Here is a 21,305-nt window from a genome sequence, read left to right on the forward strand (position 1 = left end):
AATAGGAGCTTTCTACCTCCAACAACCACCGCCTCCGCCTCCAATAACGGGGCTGAGTAAAGCCACCTGAGCTACAAACGGCTCGCCCGATTCTCCTCTTCCGTGCTCTGGCACCAACCAGCCGCAACCCCATTCACATCCCCGTGAACTGAGCCCCTGGCAGAGGGCACAGAAGGAGAATCGGACCCCAGTTTGCACGGTCGCCGAAGTTTAGTGGGAAAGGTGGCAGAGGTTTGCGTTCACACATGCACCGTGTATGGCTACTTCACTAGTAGAGATCCCACGGTGACTTTTGTGCTAGGGCAAGCAATGAATTTTTAAGTCAGGCTTTTAGCTTGACTTTTACAGAATTAGGCTCTCCATCTTCCCGCAAGTTTTGTCATCTCTCTCACACCTTCACATGGGATGAAGCATTGCCTCCTAGTTTGATCTCTGGGAATCACAACCATAAGTCCAGAAGAGGAACCCCAGCACAGCCCTTCGGCCCTGGGCAGTCACTGCAGCCCAACTGAACAAGCAGTAGGAACGACAAGCACTGTCTGGTCTGTCTTGGACAAGGATGGATGGATGCATGCATCAGAAAGCGACACTATGACACATCTGGTTCTGGGGGCTTCCATTCCACCTACAATGACCAACAAACAGGGCGCTGGGAAGATTTTTCACAGCCCTCCCAAATTCAGCTGCCTACAGGTAGCCCAGGTGAAAACTTTGTGCAGGACCCTTTATCATACTCCTTGATGTGCATTTTCCACTGGGTAAAACCCAGCAGAAATACACAAGCCCCACTCAAAATTACACCACCAAGATCCCCTATTAATTACACAACTACTAAAGGGATTTCTTCCTAGTGTTGGAAAGAGCTTATCTAGAGTTTTTTTTCTCCTTCCTGTCCCTTCTCTTTCTCTTTCTTCTTTGCCGTCCTCAGTTTTGAGCCTGTCAGAAACCTGCTTTAAGCAAAATAACATCAGTTTGCCAGAGGAGGTCCATTCTCTGTCGTCTGTGTTCTGCAAAGAGGGTAGATCCTGAAAGGACACTGAAGCAGTTTGTTTTATTCAGCAGCAGCTGTGCTGCATACAACCGTGGCCAGATCTGCAGTCTGTGTGCTCCCCTCGCCCTTCGAACTCCCACCAGCTCCGAGGGGATTTGCGGTAAAGGGGCTACAGGTACTTACATGCATCACCCAGGTCAGCCTAATAAACCAGCCCGAGCCAGCAGGCTGTGAGCCCCAGACAGCGTGGATCAAACATTTCCCCTATTTTGCGGGCAAAGGTATAAATTAGTTTGTGTTTGTGTGTATAATAACTGTGTCCTCACCGCTGGTTGCAGAGCTGACAGGCAAAGCAGTCCAAATGGTAAACATTATCTCTGGCCCTCATCACCATCTCAAAGGCAGGGATCAGTTTACTGCAGGCAGCACAATTCCCGGTGGTACCAAAGAGCCTGCCAAAGAAGCACAATCATTAGAAGCCATTTTAATTAAATGGTGGAAGGACTAATTAAGTGTAATTAGCAGTATCAAATACTGTATTGCACCAATAAATAGAAGTTGCAGTCTCCATTTCGCTGATCAACCAGTGTGCGGGAACTTGGGATAAAACTGCCTGGTGAGCAGGCTCCGATTGTCGAGATGAAACTTCATTTGGTTTGTAAGCCTAGGGCTAATTTGCTGTCTAATGGAGAAAAGCATTAAACACTTATAGCACTATTTTGGGGCTCACAAAATTTCAGTCAAAACCTATCTGCCTCTCTCCAGCGGTGGGGTAGGTGCTCGGAGCCGCCCGCCCTCCTCCGCCTGCGGTTGCCCCATCTGCGCTTGGCCGCAGCCGAACAGAAGGACAGGCTGGCAGCCTCTCGCAGCAAGACGCAGAAGACCTGCAAACTTTGCCAACCCTGGCAGGCAACGCTATAATATAGCTCAGGAAGAACCTCACTTACCTGCTGTTCAAAACGGAAAAGCGCCATTTCTCTCGCGATGAGCACAACAGCATTTTGCGAGGCATCGCGGAGAGCAAGCCCTCCTCCCTGGCTGTGCCCCCCTCCTCCCGCCTCCGCATCCCTCCCGGGAGCCAGCTAAGCCCTTCCACCGCGGCCCGAACAGCACGCTCAGCCGTTCCACTTCAGCTCCTCGGTCCTCCAGGACAGCCCTTCAGCACTGGAAGCTTTGCCATTTTCATCTTGGCTTTCACTATCTGTCTCCCCAGATGTCTGCTGCTGTTACAGCTCTCACTGGGGGACTCAACCAAGACCGCGGCATCCTCGCCCCGGCCCCCTTCGCCGAGGTGTCCCCGCAGCCCCCTGCGCCCGCCGGGGGCGGCACGCCGCCGCGACCACAAAGCCAGGCGAACCAGCCGGGGCACGTATCAACAGGCCGACAAAACCAAATTGCACCCGGTCGATACGCGTGTGGTTAGTTACTTTGCTTAGGAGATGATCAAAATCGTATTCTTGGGGCGGCGAGCCTCGAGACGTACGGTTCCTGCTGACCGTTAGCTCTGCGCGTGCAACGCGTCGCTGCCCGCAGACAGATCTGGGCTTGCGGTTTGTTTCGAGCCATTGGCTCTGGCTGATTCCACAACACGCAGACGAGAAGCATCAGGAAAATCTATAACCAATTTCTAAACCTGCAATTTGCCAAGCTAATCAATACTAATTATTACTGGCCAGTAATTGTGAATTAAAACACCCAGCAATGTTATAGAAACCTCCACACAACTCTCCCACCCTCCCACAGTGCTGTGCTACCAAAGTCAGCTTGCTCTTCAGCTGTAAAAAAAGGCTACCCTTGTTTCTCACTAGAAGTGGCATCAGCAGTCTTTCATTAGGCCTGGCTGGAAAACCCCAAGACTTCCCATGAAGAAACAGTACCACATTTTCCCTGAAAGTTAAACTACGCAAACCAAATGGAAACACTTCTGCAGGACAGAAAAAGCCCAAAGGGAGTACCAAAATCTCTTCCCGTAGGAACCCATCATACGAGGGCTGAAAGGCAGAGTAAAATCCCAGCTACACAGTCTGCGCTGGCAAACTCGGACCATGTAATCGGTACCGGGGCAGTCCCATTCTCCCTGCAAGCTGACTCCAGTTTGCTCCTGCTCCTGCTCCTGCTCCCGCAGGCAGGCAGGGAGGCAGCTGAGCTCAGTGCCTGGCTGCCTAACGCCAGCAGACCGGACTGAAAAAATGTGGCACTGAAAAGCGTACAGGTCTCCACCCTGAAACGCCCTGGCTCTCATTCAGCACCCGCTCGCAAATCAAGCCATTAATACAGACATCCCTCCCTCCCCCAACGTAGCTGCCCCCTTCTGCGGTACCTCACTTGGGCATAGCAAAACCTGACAGCTTTTGCCGGAGTTTTGCCATTTGCCATAAAACCAGGCATCTGTTTTTAGAGTACCCAAGTCACAGCAAACTCAAAAAATAAGTCCAATACGTGTTAGGCAGGGAAAGTGGGAGGTTAATCCTAGATTTGCTCTGTGCCCAGCACTGCTACATGCACAAGTATAAAATATCCATTATTCATTAGCATCACAGTTGTGTGGAGCTCAATCTAGATTAAACAAAATAAAGGGGCCCCAGACAGCACCATTTGCATTGTTAAGCAGGCGCTTTTCTTCAGCCTTCAAATAGGAGACTTTTCTAAATGGAAATGATGGGGAAATTTGGACAGATGTTCACTTAACTATTTAAACAGTTAGCTTAAGAAACATGAAAAATGTATTTGGCATCGTATTCACCTGTCTCCTTTCAGGGGTTTGGGGGTAAACCAATTGTTAAACAGCTTTGACTGTTTGCATAAGATCTGAAGCTTATGTTCTGTCCAGCTGAAATCGTGTTGCCTTCTAATGTCTACATAAATGTAGCTTCCAGCTAGTCAGCGTGCTAATCTTTTTCTCTTCTATCAAGTTTCACAGTCCTCCATACCCTCCCTTTCCCAACAGATGAACATTTCACACGTATTCTAGCACTTCTTAATTTTAATCTGCTTTTCAGGGAGTGACTTAGAGCCCTTGTATATTCACCATGCTTCTAAATATACACCGTAACTTGTAGCTCAGTGAACATGATTTTTTTTTTTTCATTCTACTGAAAGAAAAAACAAAATGAACACAGACTTTTGCCTTTTTGTTTGCTTGTAAAAAACCTGCCACGTCTGATACCTACTTACCCAGAAGCTACTTGAGCTGAAACTTTCTGAGGTGGGGAGCTTAACATTATTAGAGGAGGGAGAGAAGAGAAGGAGCAAGAGGAAAATCTTCCACCCCAAGCCCCATCTGCGGTTAAATTTAAAATAACCCCACATGAACAAACTGATCTGCATTCTGTCCCCCAGACACCTTCATAACAGATACAATACTCTCGCGCACATTCACGCACACAAAGTTGAAGCACATTAGAAAAAAAAAAAAATCTATCAGAAGATGCTCAGCATCTACTTACCAGCTTGGAGCCATTTGCATAAAAGAAGCTGGAAATACAGAAAGGTTTCAGTTTGGAGTTGTTTTGCTGCTTCTAAAAACCCCGGGTTTTTTTCATCTCCCTTTGAAGTTAAAAGGCAACAATTTTTAAGTACAGATTTATTCCCCCTTATGTAACAGGAAGACCTAGCCAGCTTGTAAATAAGCATAGACTATGCAGATTTAAAATTTAGCACAATTAAACTTCTAGCCTGTGGTAGTAATTATGTTTAATGGCTCTTAGCCTGAACTTAACCATGTCTATTGTTGTCAGCCAGTCTAAAAGCAGGAGTTTGTCCAAGGACAATTTTCTGTAGTTTATAGGCACACTAAAAATCCCGCTACGTGCTGTTCTCATTGGCCATTGATGTCAGTGTGTATAGTAAAAATTAAAGCTAATTGGCATACAGGAGCAGCAGTGAATGCAAATGAATTAATGGGAAAAGAAGGGAGCGCTCCTGGAAGTGGTAGGCAACTGTCGAAGGATGCTTTTTATGTAGTCTTGTCTGGGCTAAAGAGTAGTCTTCTGCACAATGATCCAGACCTCACCAGCTCCATGAATACACCTGAAGTTAACTCAGACTATAGTAAACTCACAGCACCCTGTAGGTTTTTGGGGAAAAAAAGAATGGTAAAGGGTCCTTACTGTAGGGAAAACAGTAAGAAACTTCTCATATGAACACATCAAGTTTAGCACCTTTTAACAAATTTTTCCTTTTCTGACCAAAATGTGCAGGGTGGCTAAACTGAGAACCTGATTGCCTACTTCTGTCACCACTAGGAACAACAATCTGTTTTAGTCATTGCCTACAAGGAGAGAGTCCCCGTTTCTTTTCCTCTCTCTAGCCTGGTGTCTGATTAGCTAGCAGCTTGCAATCGAGAAAGAGGGAGAAAATCTTCCCTCCACAGAAAGAGTGAAAATCTTGGAGCTGTTGAGTTCACAGGAGACAAAAAAAGAGGAACCAGGACAGGCACTTATAAATAATGAGTGGTACAGAAAGGATAGGTTGGGAGTGTCAATTGGATTTTTTTTAAACACTGCAAGAACAAGACAAGTTCAAAATTAAACAGCTGAGTTGAGACTGATACTTCCCTAAAACAAGAGGCTTTGTCAACACTGAAAGGCAAGAACTATGAGTTGAAAGAGGACTAAACACTTATCTACAGATAAATATCTAGATTTGTAAATATTGTGTACAGCTACATATTTCTCTCTATATTTGTATATCCAGATTGTCTGGATATACAAGTGTTTGAAGAGCTACCGAACCCCATGCTCATATCCTCTCCAGCTAGTAGGTGAAATAGGTTTTCCCATACACCTTCCCTCTATGCCTGCTGCCATTTATTTCCTAGCTCTATCGAGACCTGCTGTAGAACAAGACTTGCTTTACGTACCTGAAACTCATCGTCATGAAAAGAAAAGGTTTTGCCTTTACCATGTGAAACAAACCAACAACTAGTCTTCCAGCGAGGACAGCTCTTAACAGCTTGCAATCAGTATTTTTCCCATCTATGGATACTAGAAATACGCTGAACTACAAGTCTGATTTGACCAAAGTACTGAATATTCCAAGAATTGCAGGGAAAGCCTGAATGTCACTTAAAAAGATTAAACGTATAAGCTTAAAAGCAACTTTAGACTTAAGGTTCCCAACTTCCTTGTAATCAGTCTTTGTGTAATATTCAGAGAAAGCCTTAGCGATAGGTGTTTCAGCATGGGAAATACATATTAGCTGGTGCACCCTCCCATCTAGTACACCCTTGTCAGTGCTGCAGTGGGAAGTCCTGTCAGCTGAAGGAAAGGAAATGCATTTTGATACTAATGAAGTTGGTCGAGCTGTCCTCTCATGAAACCTTCAAGTTCAATCCCAAAGAATTTATGTCTTGTGTGCCAAAGGGTTTGGCATTCATGGATAGCGTAGCGGGAAGTGTTGGACCAGCGTGGTACAAAAAAGCCCTCTGGTCAAGTGACCTCACTAGTTCAGAGATTACTGGGCATAAACTTCAAGGTTGCTCAAGGGCATCTGTTTTCAGTTGAAGAACGCATCTGAATGTTCACTTCTTTTTACTCCTTTGGTCTCTCTCTCCATATTTTCAGCAGATACTTACAGTGGGGCTGGGACTCTTAGCAGGGAGAAGTCCAAGTCCTCCTCCCCTACCCCAGCCTTCTTATGGTATAACTGAAGCCGCTGACCTTAACCCCCATCTTGGCTGTCTCTGACACTGCTGAACATACGTGCAACAACGTCCTCTTAGGGGAGTTTAAAAACAGCAGTCAGAAAACTGTTGAAAGTGCTAGAGGCACACTAGTATACCACAGCCGGGCAGAATTACTCCCCATAAGTTTTCCTCATCACTGGGAGGTTGTGGAGAAGGAAAAAAAAGAGGGGAAAAAGGCAAATGAACAAATCAACCATTGCTTGTTTATCCTGAAAGGCATGGGCTGTGAGAAACTCCTGGACTAGCTACTATGGAGAAAAAAAAATCTGTGCTTTAACATCACAAAGCACAGCCATGTTGCCAAGACACATTGTATTTTGAGCCTAATTAATCCTCCTTAATCTGTATAGATACCAAGTGTAGAAGTGAGGGTATCCTACATAGCATGCCAGACGCTCCCTGTTGCGATGCAAGAACAGTACTTCAATTTAGCAACATTTTTAGGCTCTGAGCAGATACCATTTGTTCAGCCATGCTGCATTTATACCTCTTCTGCCCATGCTAAATGTGCCCCTTGAAAAGCAGGCAGGGCACGCTGTCGGTGCATGCATGCACGCTACACTCCTCTGGCCGAAAAAAATCCCAAAAACTCTCCTCACTGCTTCAAAGGTGTTGCAGCTTCTGCAGGCTGAAGCTACATTCAGAGTATTAGTGATGTCTCTGGTAGATTAACTTACATTCTGCTAGTTGTGGCACGCGCTTCTCAGTTCCTGAAGACTTGAGCTTACACGTGCAACCGTGGTTTAATGGTTTGGCTTAGGGCCTTCGTTACGGGCTTGGGGAAGCCTACCAGAAGGAGGGTATTTGCCCTCATCCTCCTGTGCCAGAGAGCAGGGTGCCTCTGTTTGTGCAAGATCGCTTTTCATACCCGCAAAAAAATTAAACCCTGCACATTTGCCAGATATGGAACACTTCACCTAAAGGGCTCCCAAAGCGATTCACTAACAGAAAGAACCCACCGGGGCATTTGGAGCAGAGCAAAAACCAGTATCCAGCAACTGGAAACCCCAGTCGCGGGCAGGTGACTCGTCTGGACTGGGAGCTGCGCAGGGTGGATGGCGTCCAAGCCTCCACGGCACAGACAGTGCTGAGGGGTGCCGGTGCCAAGGGACATCTCCGTCCCTCGGACAGGGCGCGCAGGGCTGCTCCGCCTGCCGCAGGCACCGACACCACGCTGAGGTTGCAGCCCCGATGCCGTGCTGAAGTTGCAGCACTGATCAAAACGTGGGAAGTCGGGTGAAAGAATTTCCATGAAATCCACTGAGAGCAGCATCAGGGCTTCCCGGAAAGCCCTTCTCTCTTACTGATTCGCCATCATTTTTTAATGCACATTTGAGCTTTCTTTGGAGTCTAATTAAGGCCCTAATCAGTTTAAATGATGAAAATCTTTCCCAACACCAGCATATCAAACATGCAGAAGCAACAGTTCTGCTCCTGTCAAAGCGAGCCTGACTCGCCTTCGCTCGTGTGAGGGCACCATGCTGAGTAGAAAGGAAAAATCACATTCTTCATCAGCACTTCACAGTGAAATTTAAGTTGTCAGTTCCTCCTGGGAAATCCTGATGCAACACCCAAACCGTCCCTGTGAACTGGAGCTTGGTGAATGTTTAATTACGCCCAGGAACAAACACACATTGCTGCGTGGGGGCTGCGAGGAGCCATCTGAGCTGCCTGCTAAGCTTCTCTGTCCCAGAAGCAGTTTCTTCAATAGCATTTGCTTATCGAAAATAATTAGAGGTAGGAATGCTGGAACTGTGATTATGAAACAAATGGTAAATCTATTTGCTCAGACGAAATGTATCGAAAGATACATCTAGACACAGCTGGAGACTGAGGTGATACCGCAAGGATAACAACTCCAGATCCAATTTCATCTTTCATGATTAAAAAATGAGCAAGAAAGTGTTTTATGAAATGTGAAGGTTAACAAATGTTCCCTCACAAGCAATGACGACAGTTTATCTTTTGAAACAAATGATCAGGCTATGGTCTGCTAGCAGCTCCTGAAATACATTTGAAAGATTTCTTCTAAAAACCCACCGTGGACCGGCGCACGCCGCCAGCAGCCCGCCGCGCTGCCGACACCTTGGCCGAAGCCGTCCCCAAAAGAAGGCTGCCGCAGCGGGCTGGGGGCCGGCCGCACTCCTGCCCCAGCGCTCTGCCCCGCGCCGGGGGCAGGAGCCCAGAAATCCATCGCAGCCCCCATCCCTGCAGTGGCCGTGGCCCAGGAGGGGTGGCACGAGCAGGGTCCCAGACCTGCGAATTAACGACCACTTCAGCTGAATTGCTAAGCTGCCCCGAATATTCCAGGAGCCCTTCCTCTCTATACGTCAGCACCTATAGGTTGCGGCCACGAGGCAAGCGGGAGCCTGGTGCCGGGTGGTAGCGGCTGGGTCTCTGCAGCCACCACGAGCTGCGGGCTCGTAGGTGGAGACTGAGCGAGGGGAGGGGGAAGCACGTCTCGCCAGGTAACGAAGCATGTATTCCTAAACAACACAGTCAGCTCACAAGCAAATTCAAAGAAACATTGGTCTATGAACAGGTTATGAAATGCCACGTTTTTTCTCCTGGTCATTACGCAGCAATATTCCTTTTGGACTTCAGACAGAAAAGATGCATGTATTTACATTTATGGGTGCAAAATCAGACTACCTTTTAATTTTTCACATGATGGTTGACCTACTAAATATCAGTGCAATGTCCACCCTGTTCTTATTCAAAGGCATGTGGAGGAAGTGGCCGACAATAAATGCCTTTGACTGTCCTCCAGATGAAGTACTCCCTTTATGGTGCAAGTACAGTCTGAAGTATGAAAACTTATTTTCAGGAATGAATACTGCTAAAATTTGACTAGTAGAACAAATACCGTGAGTTGTTTAACGAGGGGAAAAAAAAGATGTGGATAGAGGCTATAAAACTATTACAGTGAAGGAATCATATAATGATGGGAATGGGTAATTCTCCACGAAGAAAAATTCAAATTACCAGGAGTGAACAGACAGTAGAGAAGATGGTGATGGCAACTTTAGTTCCTTCTATTAATAGAACTAGTAGTTAAAATTGAGAGAGAAAGAAATATTACGTGTAGAAGGCAACAGAAGATGTTTTAAAGTAAAACAATTGCTTTATACTTCCATAAAATATGGGACTGCATAGCAGTGCACTTATTCCTATCCTAGGACCCTGAAAGGGTTCCTTAGCATCAGGAGAACAGAACTCAGGAGTTTGGCAGAACCCCCCAAAACCAGTATAAACCTAAATTTACTTATTAGGGAGAACACAAAACATCATAGCTGCAAAGCTGGCTAAACAGCTGAACGCTAGTTAACAACTGTGTTACAGAATTAGTATTATTCCTTCCTACTCGAGTCTTGGTCAAATTTCCTGAGATATGACAATTACATTGTTCTTCCCAACAAAAAAACAATTAAGAAATATTTCTAGTGGTCAAAGCTGCTATAATGGACTAAATTCAGATAGGGGAAAAATATTTAAAGGAAAGGCCACCTAAGCCTTCCCTCCACAATTTAACCATGCTGCACCAATAGCAGCAGACTACCCCCTTGGTGGGCCAGGGATTATTCTAACTCGACAAATGGAGGCTCAGGGGCTACGAGACCCCTTTCAGGCACAGAACAAGTTGGTTTCAGAGACCACGCTTAACTGCTGCTGTGACAGAAGCTGCACGGACATGGTCAAACACTAGCCCCAACTCTTGCCTTCCGTGTTTCATGTCATGAATTGCCGTCTGTTCTCAAAGATGGGACGTGGACCATTCCCTGGGGTCTGCAACTCCTGGCTTCTTTCCCACCTCTAGCACAGGCTTCTGGTGTGCCCCAGAAAGTTGTGCCATCTGGGGACCAGCGAGAAGATCACAGATTAAGCTTTTCCACCTCAAAGCAGCATTCTCAGGATAAACCAAGGAAAGAAAGAAAGAAATGCTCTACAACTGCAATGATAAAAAGGTTCTTCTAAGTTTAACAGCATCAATACTGCTCTCCTTCGGCACTTTAACGTGCCTGATTTGATGCTGCACATTATTTTGGTTATGAAACTAGAACAAACCAAAATCAATATGGTGCTCATTAAATGGACAAAACATGGGGTAGCTCATAGGTCTCAAAAAGCAAATGTAAATGGGAATCACCGCCCAGCTGAGTATTTCTAGTAGGGTTCTGTAATGCTGAATATCTATTTTTCAGGTCAGATTTAAAAAACAAACACACCCCCCACCCCCCCACCCCAACACTGTTTATCAAGTGCACAAATGACAAAGTGTAGAGAAGTGATAAATAATGGAGAGGAGGATGACTGATGGAGAGACCTGGGTCACTTTGCAAGCTGGGTGCAAACAAGATAAAGAAAAGATAAACAACATAAAGTATAAAGAAACATTCCAGAAACTAATGCACCCTATGCTTTCTGGAAGGAAGACTATTCCTGGAAGCTCTCCTGAGAGGTTTTGGGGGTCCTTGTGATTAGTACCTTGCACGACCCAATTGTGATACTATGATGAAAAGAAATTACGCAATCCTCAACAAGGGAAGATCAAGAGCTGTTGTTAAATTCTTCATTGACACATCAGAATTATGTCCACAACACAGAAAGAGTACAGCTGAACTGAAGGAGGGTCAGTGAAGAACCAAAATGCTAATTTGGGGTTAGAAATCTGTGTGTTAAAGAACCTTCTGGAGCTCAGCTTTTTCAGCTTAGCACAGACAGGGTTAAGGATACTTCCAGAGCAAGTGACTTTTGGCATTAGTAAATACTCAGATTTAAGCAAGGTAAAAAAATTATTTCATGACATTGAAGATAGTTAACTCTTTCCTCGCCACACCCTTTCCACAGGCTGCTTATCCTGTCTTTTGCCCTTCAGATGTGTTCCACCCTCACCCAAGCTCCACCTCACATTTTGGGGACAGATCCCACCTAAGTCGGTGTGGACCTGCAACTGCTGCCTGTGTGGCAGAATTTCTGCGGAGACATTTCCTGTGTGCCCTGGAGAGTTTCAGCTCAAACAGGAGCAAAGATCCTCATGTGGGCAGGATGCTCTTGTACACTGCCTGCCTGAAAGGCAAGGTGGCAGCTCCCGTATGGCAGCTAATAGACTTATGTCTTCTATTTGGCTCAGTGCTTAACCTCTCATCTTTAGAAGGAGAAACTTGTTTGTTCAAGTTTACTAAGAAAATATTTACTAAAGATTTTTAGGAATATGTTTTACTTTGAAACACATGAAGCATCTGATCATTGAGACTAATCTAGCCAGCCTCTGGACACCACAAGGTTAGACAGCATTTTACCTCCCTGTCTTAAAACAGCGTGTTGGTTTTGTTTTGCTTCAGATGTGTTCGCTGGTTGAGGTTGCATAAGAAATGCTATCAGTGCTTTAGGAAAAAAAAAAAACCACACACACATTAGCAGGAGATCAAGTATGTTCTTCCAAAGGAAAAACAAAGCAAAACTCAAAGTGTTTTGCAGTGTGACCCTCATAAGAATGTTTGCATTAGGCCTGCTATCTTATTAAAATTCATTTGTGTTTATATAAAGTATTTTGTACAAAACCCCCATACACACCAGGCAAAAAGTCCCATGTGTTATGTGTTGCAGACACACACTGACAGGGTAGTTCTAACTCAGAGTTAGTGATGGTCTCTGCAGACTTCCTCATGAGGAAAAATTTTTTGAAGTTGAGCTGTAATTTTGGAGTGTTTTGCTGTTTGCTTAGGGAAGAGATGAGAGCCCCTTGGGAGGAACCTTACTTAATATAAGCACTACAAATCCATCTAAAAGCTATCACTGAAAAAGAAAAAGTAAAGGTTTGGTCAGGACTCAGTCAATATGCAGGACTACAACATCAAAGATATGTGAGAAGAATTAACGGCCTTTTCCTAATTTTCTCAGCCAGCACTGTTTGTTCTTGTTAGTTCATAATAATAGTTAAGTCATGCCCTCCTCCTTCTGCCTTGACCTAAAAATAGGATTCCACCTCCCTGACTACAAAATATGTTAAGTGCAAATAAAAAGCCATGCTTAGACAGAGGAAGAAACTCCAACCTCTTCTGGGCAGGGCTGACCATGCACAAGTACGTGTTTTCATAGTAGAGGTTTAGAAAGACAAACAGCTGGCAGCGCACTGAGAGGCTTTGGGAAGAGCCCACATTACGTTCCTCTATTTACCTCAGGTAATCTCTGCGGCAAAGAATGAGATTCGCTTTTGTGTAAAGAGTTGATCCAACCTCTCCGAGACGACAGTCACAGCAGGCACACTTTAGACAGTCTTCATGCCAATACTTATCCAGAGCCTTCAGCAGGTACCGGTCCTTGATCTTGCGGTTGCAGCCAGCACAGCCCTTCTGCTTCCCTTTGGGTTGTACGGATAACATCGGCACACCTGCAAGGCAAACAAAGCGTTTCGTTTAGAAGATATCCAAACAGCTTGAATAGGTTGCCTGCATTTGGGGTAGCACTGTGAGCTATAGGTATATCTGTGAGCAAATACTGCTGCTGGTTTCATTACAAGGAGTTCACATTGCAAGAAGCTGACAGTCAAAGGAATTTAAACTTCATTTGCTGTCACGGGTTAAGTAGGAGTGTGACACTTGCAGGAACACAGCCCTTTTTTCCTAAGGGTAGGGCTGATACAAAGCACCAGACTTTTTTTAATTAACATCTTGCAGCAGAATAAACTGGCTGCAATTTCAACATTTGTTTTTTTCCCCTCATTACCAGTACCCTTGTGTTGTTAATTACCTGCCACAGGCAATTACGAAGATCAGAAGGGTCATCACTGTACATACCCCCAGTCCAACATCTTGGCTGGATCAAGCTTGATGGGGAAAGGAGAGGAGTGGGTATAAAAAGATGTGGTACACCACTGTTTTTCCTCTCTTGTGAACCCCGCTGGTCACAGAGGCCTCAGTGAAAGCTAGAAATGTTATTCAAAAGCCCTCGCGGACTACTGAGAATAACCCAACCAGTGGCCCTCTACCACTAGTGGAGCCACGCTCCTTAAGCAAAGGAGAGCTTTCCTTCTCCTCTAGGACCGCTAGAGAAGGTAGTAAAAAGCCAGGAGGTTTTTTCCTCCCTGGAAATCCCTGCTGGGACTGCAAAGCAAGCATGAGCTAGCTGGGTGTGAGGTGGCGATAGGACACTCAAGTCACTAGGCTGGTGGGGACTTGCCGTGGCCACCTTCCTCCCATTGCTGTCTCCAGCTTTTTCCTCTCCTCCATGCAGCTGGTGCCTCCCACGGTGAGCACTGACACGGGTGTGAGACCTGTCGCCCTTCTCAGTTTAAGAGGGAGACAGGAGAGGATTTTATGGAATCCACAGGCAAGGTGGAAAAATAAACAAGGATTGTACTGGGGGGGAGGAAGAGGACAGGAGATGATGAAAGAAGAAACGAACTCACTGAGATGCCAGAATCCCATTTTCTCTAGAGCCTTGATTTTACTTTCTTACTGATTTTTATTTTTACTAGTGTCAGTCACTAAAAATGACAATGCTGGCCCTGTAACGAGCATGCCATGGGCTTAACCAATGCAGAGAAGATGAGAGGGGACACTCTGGCCACAGTAGCAGGTGTCACTGGTTATATACTCTTACATAAAGTTAAGCCACCATTTCTGTGAGAAGCGCCGATGTCCCAGAAAGTAGCAGCTTGATAATGGAATTATTAACAGTCCCTTAGCTGGAGAGGACCGAGTCAGTGCCACTGTAATAAGTGACATTTGCTGCTTTCCTTAAAAGCCAGTGTCACCTGACAGTGGCTAATGGTCAGAACACGTAAAACCCACCACTCCTACAGTAATAATTGCTTTGTCAGAGCTGCAAGCAGATGACAATAGCACTTAAGACACCTCGACACAAACAGCGAGGTATTGATCCATTTGTTATCAAAGTGGTCTCAGCAGCACGGAGACAGGTCAAGTAACATTCAAAAACTCTTTAAGGCTTAAAGAGCCTTCCTGCTCTTTGCCACGGCACACTCGAAACCCGCTTGCAAAGTCGATACAACTAACCTTCTGACGCCAGTGACAAATATGCAATAATTAAGTGAAAACTTAAATCTGTGTTTGGCTGCCACATATGCAACCCTTAACGCTCCCGAGAGAAATTCTGCATACACAGCCACAGAGAAACACCCGCATGTTTGGAAAGTGGGAAAAGACAGGGAAGTGTCAGAAGCGCAGTATACTGCGGCTGCTGGAGGGCCGACGGCAGAAGTCCTGTGCTCCTGGTGAGAGTTTCTTACAAGAACGAGGGAAGTGGCCCTGTGGTTCTGGATACAGCACTTTTCTTTTTTTTTTCCCAGAGTGCATTTCAGAGCAAAGAGAAGCTTCACTTTTCAAGTAATTTCTTTTTCAGAAAACTTAAAGCCTTCATCCCATGCTCTCTCTGACTCCATGCCAGGAAAGCACTATATCGTGAGAAGAGACTGCCTTACTCTGAGGCAGAGAAGGGTGCATACACGAATTTGCATTTGCAAACTGTGTAAGATCAGTACTGGTGATGAAAGAAAATAGTTCGCACCTATGAAAACTAAGACCTAGATGTGCAAATTATATTTTAAGATAGGAGCCTTAGACACCAGTGAGTCATCACCACCCTCCGAACAGGCTCTCTAAATGTGCGCTGCGTACCCTTGGAGGCAGAAGAGGATTTCTTACAAGGGGGGTCATCATACCATTCTTTTGCAAGGTTCATCTAGGTAACTTGAGGATCCTGCATCTGGAGGTGCTGCAGATTTCAAAATGCAGATTCTAGATAACCAGAGCCTCTTAAAGCCCCTCGCAAGAGAACTGCTGCATGGGTGGGGTTTGAGATCATCTCTGCAATTCAGAAGTACAAGATCTTCAGCCAGATGGGACCTCCCAAGGCCCTTGAGTGCTTTTGAAACCCGTGCCCTTTCAGAGTTCCAGCTGCCCTCACCCAGAGCGAGGGGTCCACTCCAACAGCAGCATGGGCAAGTGCAAGGGCAGCTGCACAGGGATGAAAACCTGGCTGGACCATTAGGAGAGGTTGGTTTGCTCGGTAAGGGCAGTTTGGCCGGTTAGGAGGGTCTCCTGCGGTGGCAAGCAGGCCTTGAGAGCTGTGGGCTGGCTGTAGTGGTGGTTCTTGTTCCATCTGTGGCCCTGGCAGCCCTCGCTCACCGCGGCCATCTCAGTTCCCCACTATTGCAAGCACACTATTGTCTTATGAGAGGCTTCTGCGAATAAGGGGAATGAAACACTTTGATTTTCTTCTAATAACTAGCAAAGGAACAGATATATATATTTTTAAACAGTACCTTAAGCAAGGAAAAAAAGCTATGTATTTGGTCAGTGTTCAGCAGGGGGCTTTCTAATGAAAAAAGGTACCGTTTCAGAGATCATATGATGTTCAAAGCTGCTATTCCCACTCAGATAATAACGAGCAAGGTCAGCCTCTGCTGGTCAGGTTCAGTGTTTTGAAATTACATTTTGGTCTGTGAGGCTTCCCTCCGACATCCCAACCAACCAGTCTGCACGGAGCGCACACGCCACTACAGAAAGTTGCAGCTGCAATTAGCTGGTGAGTTGACACAGCAGGCAAGGCGTGAAACAAAATTTCAAAAACTGCCAAACTTGATCAGCAAGGGTTCCTCGAATGCTCGCCATGTCATTTCCAAGCAACAAGAGAGCAGCATCTCAGAAGCTTAACCCCTTTCACGGTCGCAGGCTTGCAGAGAGAGGACACAGCCAACACCAAACCCCACTTCCCTCCTCCTGCCTCCCTTCCAGCAAACCCCAAGCACCTGGGGAGCTGCGCTTTCTTTTTGGAAATTTCCCTGCTGCAAGACGGCGATGCTGCTTCATTTCTCTATGTAAATTTTTCCCCGGTACTTACCAAGAAACTCCAAGATACCTAGTTCAATTTGACCAGGGGTATGTGGTGTCTAACCGGGGCTGTCAAGAAACAAAGGGCTCACCTTCGACAAATTCCATGTGTGCTCTGTGGGTGAGGATTAAAAAATGAGAAGTAGTGTCACAGAAATAGAAAAATTAACAGCTGGACACTCACCCGTATAAATAGTTGATCACAAAGCGAATGCTGATTGATTACCAAATTCTGCAAGTACCATCAAGTTACCCTCTCCTCTCCTGTTGCTAGCCATCCATCGCTATCTTTTCTTAGAAACAGTACATGAAGCCTTTCTAATTTTGGCTACCTACACTCCCTTCTTTGCCCTTTACAACTTAATAGACTTGCTGCTGGTAAATACAAAACAAAGCCTGTTCTGAGTGCTCGGAGCTCCAATGCACATTAAAAAATTATAGACACCACCTCTGGACATACTGAAATTTATGGCTGTGTCAAAAGAGGCTGTTATTGTAGTGAGTAATCTAAACTTTACCTCTGTTCACAGTCGGACAAACTAGCTTTAATCAGCCCGTATCTTCTCAGTCAGGGTCTTTCTGTAAAATTATTCAGCTGGCTTTATAACACAAGTGTCCACTAAGTACACCTCTAAATTTTTCTAAGCCATTTTACTGATATTTCTATTCACATAGCAATCAGCTGCAGTTCCTCTAAGGGCACTGTTCATAAAGCCTCGTTTCCAAGAGAGCCTGGGAACTTTTTATAAATGGTAGACCTTTTAAGTAACAGTTATCTGCAATGGTCCTACAGCGTACGGCTCCGCAGTGCTCCGGTCTGCAAGAGAGCTACTGGTCTCCTCTGAAAGCATGGAAGTTCACCACCTAATTTCTTTAATGCAACTCTAAAGGTTAATTGGTCTGAAAGAGTAATGCGGGACTGCTAGCTAATGATATATGCCTCGAGGCTTTGCAGCTTGCCTGTATTTTATACAGTCAAGTCCAGAGCACAAAACGCAGGTGATACCACTGGGACTTTTCAGACCCCCCTCCAACTTCGCACAGCCCCCCTCGGCCTCCCCCGCTCCCAGCCGAGCCCTCCGCGACACCCACATGTGCCGAGGGAAAGCGTCGGGAGCCGAAGGCGGTTCTCCTCCACCTGCATTTCATGCCTTGTTAGAGGGGCTCCGAGAAGTGCCGCCACTGCACTCCTCATTACCGCTGCAGAGAACTAAAAACAACCCTAATGAGGAGAGCCAGAGCATACAGTATGGGGTGGGAGGAGGGACGTCCTCCCACACTCCCCAAGGAATCTGGCCAAAATCTTCAATTTGCCATTTATGACAGCTAATTAGTTATTCTATTCAAAATCTTTGCTTTAAATAAAAGAACTAATTATACACAAAGGTCAGTCCCCCACCTCCTGTGAAGCACACATAATTGGCTTATTTCCCCAACACTGTGTGTATGTTTTACACAATGCTTTCAGGCAGATGGCTTTAACTCTTTCCCTCTGCAAGTTTTTTGGTGGGGTTTTTGTTGTTCTTGTTTTTAAAAAAAAACAAACCAAAACTTTTCCTCAGATTAGCAACTTTTTCCATAAAAGCTTGCTCAACAACAAAGCAGGTAACTACACACACACACACACACACACACAAAATGCATCTACGCGGGAAGGCTTGTGACAACCACTCCGGCACAGTGCTTCCTATGCAGTTGTACAGCACCTTGTGCAACATACTACTGGAATTATGTTTTTATTCTCCACCACAAATTCTTGCTTGAGCAGTGCCTTTCAGACACAGTTACCACATTTCTGAACAACCATTCTGCCAAAGACCACAATTATGGCAGGTTTATGTTACACTTCTTTCTTTTATATATATATATTTATATTTTTTTTTGTGATTTATGTAAGTGGTTATTATAGGGATGCAGCATTCCAGTGCTAAAAGCAATTCTGGTTTAAAGACCAGAGTTTTGGCAGTTGGGCAATTGAGCCTAGGTTTCCGAGTTCCACTTGAGGGAAAAAATGTTTATTTCTAGCATCAACACTCCTTAAATGAGCTGACCTCCTTTTGCCTGCTAACAAAAACCCTAGCATTTGGCTGTAAAAGATGAAAAAGTAACTGAAGAGTAGGAGTAATCTTATTAACTCCTGTCTCATCACAATAAATAAGCTGCAGTCTTATGTCTTTTATCAGAGGATCTGATATCATTTAAAAGCATTAGAGCCCTGCATCACCCATTTAAGTAAATGCAGACACTCATTGCCAAAAAGATGCAGTGAATTTCATTCCCTTAAAAAGAAACTCACTTTGTGTTCCCAGTATTGTATTACTCACCTTCTATGAATATTACACCCTGCGAAACAAGTTAAACCATGCACTTCCACTGAACTGAGAGTACGCCGTCTCGGGCATCTTCACCAAGAATTTCATTTGAAGAATTATGGCCAGCAAGGTGAAACTCATCATGTCATCTGTATATCCAATTAAAACGTTACATTTGGAACACCGAGTACTTGCAACTAAATGCTTATGAACAAGCCTTAGACCATTCATCAAAATTATTCAATGAGTAACCACCGTCTTTTTTCATTTCCAGTTTCATGCTGCAATATACAGCAGATGATTTTTACAGTGGCTTTAGCAATTCATTTGTGGTATTCTTTCTCTGAATCATTACTGAATAAATTTCCCAAGCATGGCAAAAAAGTAGTTGGAGAGGGCAGTTAATAGGAGAAACAACATTTTGGTCACTACTTCTATTTTAACAATGCTATAGTCCTCCTCCCAGTAATGCAGCAATTTTTTTTGGCCCTACAGTTCAGAACAAGCTTTAGGGAACCATATTTTAGAGTCTAGTGTCCCCTGGCAGTTTCAGCTGCCTAAAAGTGACCCAAAGCTTCATGAGTGGCTTAGCTGCCCCTCCAATCTCCCATGCAGAGACCCTGTTTTCAAGCCATTTGCTCAGATAGACCAGGATACCCAAAATAATCATTCGCATCATTTCAATTTGTACCAAGGTAGTGTTCTGAAGCAGGACCAAGGTTTAGGGTTAGAATCTAGATTTTCATTTTCCCCAAAAGTTTTGAGGCTTCCAGTACCTGCTTTAAGACTCTATTATGGAGTTGCTCTTACCAGAGGACAACCTGTAGCTATAAAGGAACACATGGCGGCAGGACCAAACGCAAACCATAAGAATTGTTGCGGCAAAACAGTTTCTATAAATCATTCCGGTAAGCAACCTTTTCCCTGTGCTCGTAAAATATGCTTGTTTGAGCTTTAATTTTTCATAATTGGCGTATGTCCAAAACTTATTCTTAGCACATGTAGTGTTTCAGTAAAATCCATTTTTACTGTTTGAAGCCCTGGGAACAGTAAAAAGACATGCAAATTTCTTCCACCTTCAACCTAGTCTGAGAACATTCTGATCAAGTTTTCTGAATTAGTCACAATTTAGCATCCTACAGTCTGGCAAAGGTCCTGATTTTAGGTGGCAAGTTCCCTCCTTCAGTGTCTGTAGTAGAAGAAAAGTCTGGCAATGGAGACACTACCCTCAAACCAGCTTTCCAGCAGTATAAGAACATCACAGATGAGAAAATTATTATTAGGGATGACTAGCCTGAAATTTATCCCATATTCCTCAATATTCCATCAATTTGCAGGTTACCACTGAAAAGACACTAAGCTTAAGTTTTCTATTCAGGGGGGTGGGTGTCAAAGCAACCCAATGGAAAAAGAGTCTCCGAGTCAAATGGCCACAAAGGTAAGAACTCATCCTTTGCTCTCCAGCTCATTGAAGAATAACCTTTGTACCAATGTTAAATACAGGGAGTTTTTTGTTCCCCCCCTTTTGAAAAAGCAAAGAAAATCAAATAGAAAAACCCTATATCAAGTTAAAAATCCCAAAGAGTGTTTGAGAAGTAAAAACTCAAGTCAATTATTTCCAGGCATACGTGAAATACTACACAATTCTCATCTTCCAGTTAAAATGCACTGTTTAACATATTATTACTGAGGTTTCAAGACATAAGCAAAGATGTGCGATGTAGCAGAGCTCAGGTTTAGCAGTGAAACATTAACATCACCCTGACAGATTTGGTATGCTATATATGTGAATATTTTAAGGAGAATAGAACTATATCATTGCACGATCATCATCATCATCATCTTTTCTTCTGCCTCTTTGCAGACATATACAATGTCAACCTAAGCTTTCGGCAACCTTAATAGAATTTCAGTGCCCACTGCCAAATGGCCATTTGATGTTCTGCTCTGTGTACACTGATGAAGCAATCTGTCACAGGCCTTAATGCAGGCAATGATGACTATCCAATCTAAAGCTTTCACAGGCTTATAGAAATTTCTCAAGACTTTTGGAGCCTATAATAATTTGTGCAATACCACAAAAGAATTTGGAATCCTGGTGCTCTGTATTTAATGAAATATGAATATACTCTTTTAAATGTTTCTCAAATCCTACTCAGGCCGAAAGCATATTTTACACCATCAATCACCAGAAAGTTGCGCTGGCAACTCTGAAATAGCAAACGCTATATAGTGATTGCAAGTTATTGTAGTATGAAACTAACAGCCCCTCCTGCCCCTGTCCAAACTTACTGCAAAGCCAAGCATTGATGCTCATGCCCTGCACAAGATTAGTACAATAAATAGACAAGGACTATAATTTATTTGCGTATTTTCTTCATTTGCAAGAGACGAGTAAAAATTCACCTATAGAGACTACAGAGGGAGTCTGTCTACTTAATGCAATCCGTGTAAGAGATCCA

At 44.6% G+C, this 21,305-nt stretch overlaps 1 protein-coding gene across 5 annotated transcripts in view; it reads right to left on the reverse strand.

Moving 5' to 3' along the window:
• Nucleotides 1–21,305, reverse strand: part of LMO1 (LIM domain only 1) — a 62,728-nt gene that overhangs the window by 3,942 nt on the left and 37,481 nt on the right. For all 5 annotated transcript variants that reach the window (XM_075047063.1, XM_075047064.1, XM_075047066.1 and 2 more), the window contains exons 2-3: nucleotides 12,855–13,068; nucleotides 1,318–1,443 (exon numbers count right to left, since the gene is read on the reverse strand). In XM_075047063.1, coding sequence (XP_074903164.1) covers nucleotides 1,318–1,443; nucleotides 12,855–13,068 — 340 coding nt within the window. The remainder of the gene's footprint in view (nucleotides 1–1,317; nucleotides 1,444–12,854; nucleotides 13,069–21,305) is intronic.

The sequence above is a fragment of the Buteo buteo genome, chromosome 16 (genome assembly GCF_964188355.1).
Source record: "Buteo buteo chromosome 16, bButBut1.hap1.1, whole genome shotgun sequence".
In the NCBI taxonomy this organism is placed as follows: domain Eukaryota; kingdom Metazoa; phylum Chordata; class Aves; order Accipitriformes; family Accipitridae; genus Buteo; species Buteo buteo.